Raw genomic sequence first — 7,728 nt, forward strand, 5'->3', positions numbered from 1 at the left:
ATTATAACACGAGTAAAACCTACCTATCGCGATGAGCGTGGTCGTAATTTTTATTTTATTAATAAATGCCTCCGAACGCGTAGTTGATTGATGATCTCTGGAGCACGGACAATTGATTATTATTGCAGTGGTTAGTAATGTCAGCATTTTTTACAACTTATAATTATGTACAATACTACAATAGTCAATAACGCGTAATACAATAAGAATAACAACATTACTGTGTATACTGTATTGAGACGAGAAAATTAATTGTGTAAATAATGAATGGTAACAACATTGGTGCGCCATCTGCCGGTCAGGCAGTGTGGCGACGCAAGAGTGTACATTTGATAAAAAAACGGCGTTCGACGTTCGACATAGTCATCCAATGAGAATGAGTCATCGCAAACGCTATCAAGACGGAATTCGACGATAAAAAAAAAAAAAAAAAGAAGTAAAAATAACATTTTAAACAGTAAACATTGCTTAATACGAATTATTATACATTTAATTAATAGGCGTTGTCGTCTGTCATTTAAACTGTTCAACAAGTCACAAGAATCGCGTCGCTGTGACGACCGACGTTTATCGTTTTGAGCGGATACTCGTAGTTTCTTTGGAATCATGGCCGCAGTGATGAACAGACCGAAGGTATGTATTGTGAAATTGTTTAGAGTTGTCCATACAGTGTACGTTAATTTAAGATTTGTATTATAGGCGGAAGAGACCAGCAAGTCGACAATGCGCACCCTCAACCTAAATGGACATGTAGGCTTTGACAGTATGCCCGATCAACTAACTCACAAGTCTGCACAAAATGGCTTCGTGTTTAACATATTGTGCATTGGTGAGTTCAATTAATCCACTTTCAGAAGACAAGCTTACAGCTTGACTTAAGATCTGACACAGTTTTTTTGTTATGTTTTCAGGTGAAACTGGTCTGGGAAAATCGACACTTATGGATTCTCTATTTAATACCAATTTCGAATCCACACCGTCCACACACAATTTGCCAAATGTGAAACTTAAGGCTCACACTTATGAATTGCAAGAGAGTAATGTTCAACTTAAGGTATATATTTAGAAAACTATTATTTACAAACCAATTATACTTATTTGGCACTTCATGACGTAGTTGATTATTGGTTATTCAGTAAAATAGTTTTGTTATATAATAAAAAAAAAAAATTATATAAGCTTCAATTTTAGTTTTGTTTTAGTAGTATAATAGCATATTTGGTTTAAATGTATCTTATATTGTCTTAGTCTATATTTAAAATCTAGATGTTTACCAAACTAAATAGAGTTATTGGTATAAACAAAAATTTAGATAGCATACTAAGTTTATAAATGTCTAGTTAGCATGATATAGAAGTACAACAATTTGGCGTAGAAATGGTCAAACTAGTTGTTTAAAGTTGACTTTATTCTGAGGAATAAATATTGCTAGCTTATAAAATCATAACAATTATTGAATTTTAATGAATTATTTAAGGTTTTCAATTTATAGCAATGAAAAGAAAGTATATTAATGTTAATTTAGTAATTTCAATAAACAGTAATCAAGCAAATGATCTAATGTTAATAAGTATAATACTAATGTTAAATATATAAAATAGAAAAATAATAAAATAATCATATTATTTATTACTAATAGTTAATTAATTGTATTCTATTTATTTAGTTAACGCTTGTCGAGACAGTTGGTTATGGTGATCAAATAAACAAAGAAGACAGTTTCAAATCTATTGTAGACTATATTGATACCCAATTTGAATATTATTTACAAGAGGAACTGAAAGTAAAGCGTTTGTTGTCGACATATCATGACACTAGAGTTCATACTTGTTTGTATTTCATCTGTCCTACTGGGCATGGGTATGTAATAATCTTTATTTAAAATGTATTTTGTTTTAACTAAGTGATTTATACTATTTTAAGTTTATCGTATCAATATATTTAACTTATAATTACCTATTATCTACACTCTATTCATCAATAAAATGTGGTTATTTCCTACATATGAGGAGTGGGATTTGGGTATTTATGATTGAGTGTATTTCATTTTATTTTTTGTGCAATCACATTCTCTCAGAAAAAGAATTATATAATATTTTATTGGGTATTATGATTAAATTTACATTTTTATTGATATTTTTAATTTCATTCTATTCTGAAAATGTTAGTGATTAAAAGTAATACAATAGATAGATCACTTGGTATTAATCTGTCTTATAAACAATTTAATTTTCATTGTTATCATTTTGTTTTTACAGATTAAAATCGATTGATTTAGTATGTATGAAAAAACTTGATACTAAGGTAAATGTGATTCCAATAATTGCCAAAGCAGATACTATTTCTAAGTCTGAACTACAAAAGTTTAAGGTAAACTATTTTTATTAAAATATGTTCATTGCTATTTACTGTAGTTAACTTTTCTTGGGTAATTTTATGTTGATTTAATATTATGAAATTTAATAATGAGAATTAATATTATCTTAATAATTTAGTATTTCTATTTTTTTTATGATATCACATATTGTTCACAAAATATTTCTTTACCTAACCTTAATCTTTGTTATTTTTGTTGACTTTTAATTTTAATTTAATCAATGTTTTGAAAGTTCGCATAAAAATTAATTTTGTCTACGTTTGTCTCAATGTGCCAAAAATGAGTCACTTACATTCATTTTTTTTTTATGTACAGGAACTAATTAAGTTCACATTCTTAAGAAAAATTAAGACAATCAGCTGATTATTCATCTTAATTATTATTTTATGAATCTTAAAATACAAAAAGATTCGATTAGATAATAAAATTAATCATAAAATAAAATTTGAACAATGGAGTACCAAATTTATTAAAATTAAAACATATAAATTCAATGTAGAATATATTATTTTAAATATCTAAAAGGTAAGTTATATATTAAGAAAAGTTATGCAAAAGCAGTTTTCCTTATATTTTGTATTATAATAATTTAAAAAAATGTTATTCTTTAAAATTTAAATAAGATAGTAAAAATTATTTATTTTCTATAGTTATCAATTTATACAATTATTTTTAGGTAAAGTATAATGAATTACCATTATAATTTAAAATTTGTACACAATCTTCTTAAATGTTCAACATGAATACCAAATAGTATTTAATTATAATTGATGAATTATATATTTGAATTAACTAAATAAACTCATAATATAGTAAATGTATAAAAGTATCTAGGTACTAGAAAATATTAATTACTTATTAATAAATACATCATTTATTATTTATTTTAAATAGTATTATTAATTTCTTTATTAATGTTATAATTGATCTGCATAACTATCATATTTTCATCTTTAATTTTAGTACATACTTGGTATGTAGCATTGAAATCTGCTTCTAAATTATAAATCATTCTTTTTAAAAATAAGTACACGCTCTTTCATTTTTAATGATATTTTAATACAAATAATTCACAATCAAAACTTAGTATTATGACAAAAATTACAAATTAAAAGTAATTAACTTGTGCAATAACTCTATTTGATTTATAAGATCAAACATACAAGCTAATTTTACTTTTGTAGTAAAAATTTTTTAGTGTATATTTTACAGAACATAAAGGTAAAATGCAATTTGATTTAAAAAATATTAAAAGGTATCTTTATTTTGGTATATATATATGACTAATCTATGAAACATACAGTAAATAGCATATTGAACCCATACTTTATTTTTTAACAATAATTTGTTATTCTATATTTACATAATTTAGACCAAAATAATCACCGAATTGCGATCAAATGGGGTAGAAATCTATGAATGTCCAACTGAAGATGAGACTATAGCTGATGTTAACTCTAATATGAATTCTCATGTGCCATTTGCAGTTGTTGGAAGCACAGATTTTGCCAAGGTTGCAAATAAAATGGTGCGCGCTCGTCAGTATCCATGGGGAACAGTTCAAGGTTTGTAAAAAGTTTAATTTTAAAATTATTTGTATTTATACGTCAAGATTATATTAATTAATTTAAATTATGTTGTCAGTTGAAAATGAATCACATTGTGATTTTGTTAAGTTAAGAGAGATGTTAATTAGAACTAACATGGAAGATTTGCGAGAAAAAACTCACGATAAACACTACGAGTTGTACCGAAAAATGCGCTTAGAACAAGTAAAATTTTAAATTTATTATATAAATTAATGCATCCTGTAAACTATATTATCACTTTTTTTGTAGATGGGCTTTAGTGATGTGGATAATGAAAATAAACCACTAAGCTTCCAGGAATCTTTTGAAGCAAAACGTAGTCATCATTTACAAGAATTACAGAACCGTGAAGATGAAATGAGACAAATGTTTGTTGTTAGAGTAAAAGAAAAAGAAGCAGAATTAAAAGAAGCTGAGAAAGAAGTAACTTTATTTATTATGTATTCTTAAGAATGTATATCATAGGTATATTATATATTATGATATGGGGCCACATTTTTTTCGTGTCATTATAGTCACACAAGATTTCATGTAATATTCAGCATTGGCTTCTTTATATTATAATTCAACTGATATCAATTTGATAAAATATTACTTTTTTAACTAAATTATATCTCATGTAAATATACAATAAACATACAATGTATCAGTTAATTGAAAAATATTATACAATATTCAAAATTCAATTTATTCTGTGCTTCCTTTTTATTGTTGAACTATTCTAGTATAGGTTTACCAAATTAGTATTACTCAAAAAACTAGGACATATTTAAAAAATAATAATAATATTAATAACAAATTATACAAATTATATTAGATTTAGAACTTCTATCTAACCTTTTTAACATTCCATCGCTTTACAAGTAATAAAATTTAGAATGTTTATATAGTAGTACAAATAATAAACCACCGTAAGAAATTAGACATTAAAAATAAAACAAAATTAATGTATCATTGAGTAAAATTACATAAATGATATGCGAATTAAATAGTTTAGAAACATGTTTCTACTGATCATTAATTATATTTATGAGATTTTATATTCATAAATTTTTTGTAATGCTTTTAATCAAAATTAACATTTTTGAAACAATAGACTTTAATTTAGAAAATGTTTACATCTTGAGAACTCTCTTGGGGCACTGTCACATGGCAATCTTATTCTAGTAGTACTAGTCAATAATTTTAAATATATATATATATTCATATTGGTGAGAATATCAATTCAAATTTCTGACCCTAATGTATGTATATTAATATTTTTTTTTTTTGTTTAACAGTATTTTAAAAGTATGCTGTTAAGTTAGATTAACCTGTTTAACATTACATTTAATTGTTTCTAATAGATGCTGTGTAATGTGTGTTAAAAGTATGTTTATTTTGTGATTCAAATAATACTAGTTATCTTCTATAGTTTTGTAATTAGTATAACAACATTTATGTTAGTAGCTAACCAATCTCTTTTTCAGTCAAAAGATATACATTTTATTATTTCATAGAATTCTTAATCTAAATGTGGTTTAATTATTTGTTATACAACACAATCTATTTTTAGAATATATTCATAAAACTAAATAAGCATAAATTAGAAATAATTTATGATTTAAATTATTCTATGCATTTAAATATAGACCAATAAATAAGGCATTGACATTGTATGTGGTTGTCTTGATAAATTGGATAGTATGAAATTGAAGGTGATAGGTAGTTTCGTTTGATCAATTAATTAGTTTGTTTTTATGTTTATTATTAGTTAATTTAAATTTAATCATCTAGTTATAGCTATTCTTGGAAGTTAAAGCACTCCATTTGAGATTTTCTATTTCGTAACAGAATAAAGATATGGTGCTACACAACATTTACACTAGAATATATACATTCTACACTTTATATTTGCCAAATGAAACTTTGTTGATTTTCTGGCCTACACTCACATCTGTGTAATTATTTTTTGTTAGATTTAGAATTTATTAAATATTGTTTAGATGAACTTACTAATTTAAATTATAAGTAACATGGTTTATTGGATTCTTCAATTAAAACTATTTAAAATTTAAATCAAAAGAATAGTGTTTAACATGTATTTAAAATAGATTAGGTTTCCTCAATTGTTTTGTTTATTGACTTACTTGGAAATAATATAGTAACATGAAGTCTTAAAAATCATTTTAAAGTTGCAGTTTAATCTATAAACCAGAATATTAGATTTTTGATTTTAAGGTTGTTAGAGCTAATACTTTTTTAGTGTCAAAGTTTATTACATCATATCAATTTTTGATTAATGTTTTACTGGGAATTTTCTTTTAACATCATTTATCATTATATAATCAAATATTGTTGAAATATACTATTATACAATGCACATAATTTCATAACTTACAATATTAAAAAAACATTAAATAAAAATTACCTTGTGATTGTTCTTCCTTTATACTCTTAATAATTATTAGTATTGCTTGATTTTTAAAAGGATCTCTCGGCTTGAATTATATCTAACATGTACTATTGTATGCATTATTTATCTCTGATCAATATTTCATTTTCTTTGTTTAAAAAAAAAATACATTGTATTATCTATTAATTTTTTAATGATTATTTTATGAGTTATGAAAAAAATATTTTATAAATAAAAATCATAAACATTTTGATTTTTTAACTCGCAATTATCCATTGTTTGAAGAAAATGTTTATCATACTGCACATATGTTATTTTATAAATTATAAAATATGTAAAAATGTATTTCTGTTCAAATATTTTAAAATTAATTAATATAAATGTATGAATTGCAGTTACATGCCAAATTTGATAAACTTAAACGTGACCAAGATGAACAAAAGAAAAGATTGGAAGAACAAAGAAGAAAATATGAAGAAGATCTTATGGAGTTCAGCAAAAGAAAGCAGCAGTACTCTAGCATGGGACATCATACTCTCACTTTAGGCAAGAGTAAAAAGAAATAAATATTCTCTTAAGATGAATATGGTTAACTAATATTATTTGCCCTTTATGAAATAATCATATTATATATTATCATAAATTATTTTACTTATATTTTTTAGACGAATACACTTATTCATTTATCTATTTTATCAATAGATACTGACTTATAAATTTATATTTACTATCTTGTGTGAGAATAATAAATGTGATTAATTAATAATAATGATAAAATAAACTGTAGATTTTTGGAATAAAAATTACATTTCAACATTCCAATAACATAAAATTTAATGTATGCATAAAAAAAACCTCGATTATTTTAAAGCTATAATAATAATATTTTATTCATAAAAAATATATAATATTGTTACATTCCGTGTCAAATTCTTAATTTATGCAATTGCTTTTATTAACGAATAGGGGTTATTAAACATAAGCCATATTTAACATTTTTTTTTCTTTTATAAATATCAATCAATCAAAATCTATAGTTTATAATTTGTAAAACATTATTTTTTTTTTACTCTTATAATAAAAAATATAACGGACATCACAATTATTTTTGTTTGTGCCAAATTTTAAACGGATCCATAAAAGAACAGTAAATGTTTGTCTTCCTAAATATTTTACTCAACAAATTAAGACATAGTTTTACATAGAATAAGTTTAATAGTTGTAATATTTTCAGTTTTTTTTTTTTTTTTTTATAGTTGATTTCTTTAAGGTTGTGTGATAATTCTTTTGTGTAAATTTTTTTCTTCAAATGTTTGTGTTAACCACAGTATTGTTTGAATGAAGAAAAGTAAGATTATAATTGAGTA

The 7,728-nt window shown here is 24.0% G+C and overlaps 1 protein-coding gene across 2 annotated transcripts; it reads left to right on the forward strand.

The window, feature by feature from the left end:
• Positions 1–356: 356 nt before the first annotated feature.
• LOC112598815 (septin-2) lies at positions 357–6,927 on the forward strand. 2 transcript variants are annotated; one of them, XM_025345443.1, is made up of 10 exons: positions 357–436; positions 501–633; positions 700–829; positions 912–1,054; positions 1,667–1,860; positions 2,259–2,370; positions 3,750–3,942; positions 4,022–4,149; positions 4,216–4,389; positions 6,757–6,927. In XM_025345443.1, the coding sequence occupies exons 2-10, from the start codon at positions 607–609 to the stop codon at positions 6,925–6,927; spliced, it is 1,272 nt and encodes a 423-aa protein (XP_025201228.1). In that variant the 5' UTR covers positions 357–436; positions 501–606. The 2 variants fall into 2 exon arrangements, with proteins under 2 accessions (XP_025201228.1, XP_025201227.1); XM_025345442.1 differs by having other exon boundaries at positions 411–633.
• Positions 6,928–7,728: the final 801 nt, after the last annotated feature.

This window comes from Melanaphis sacchari, unplaced genomic scaffold, assembly GCF_002803265.2.
Source record: "Melanaphis sacchari strain LSU unplaced genomic scaffold, SCAv2.0 Contig4_pilon_pilon, whole genome shotgun sequence".
NCBI classification, from domain to species: Eukaryota; Metazoa; Arthropoda; class Insecta; order Hemiptera; family Aphididae; genus Melanaphis; species Melanaphis sacchari.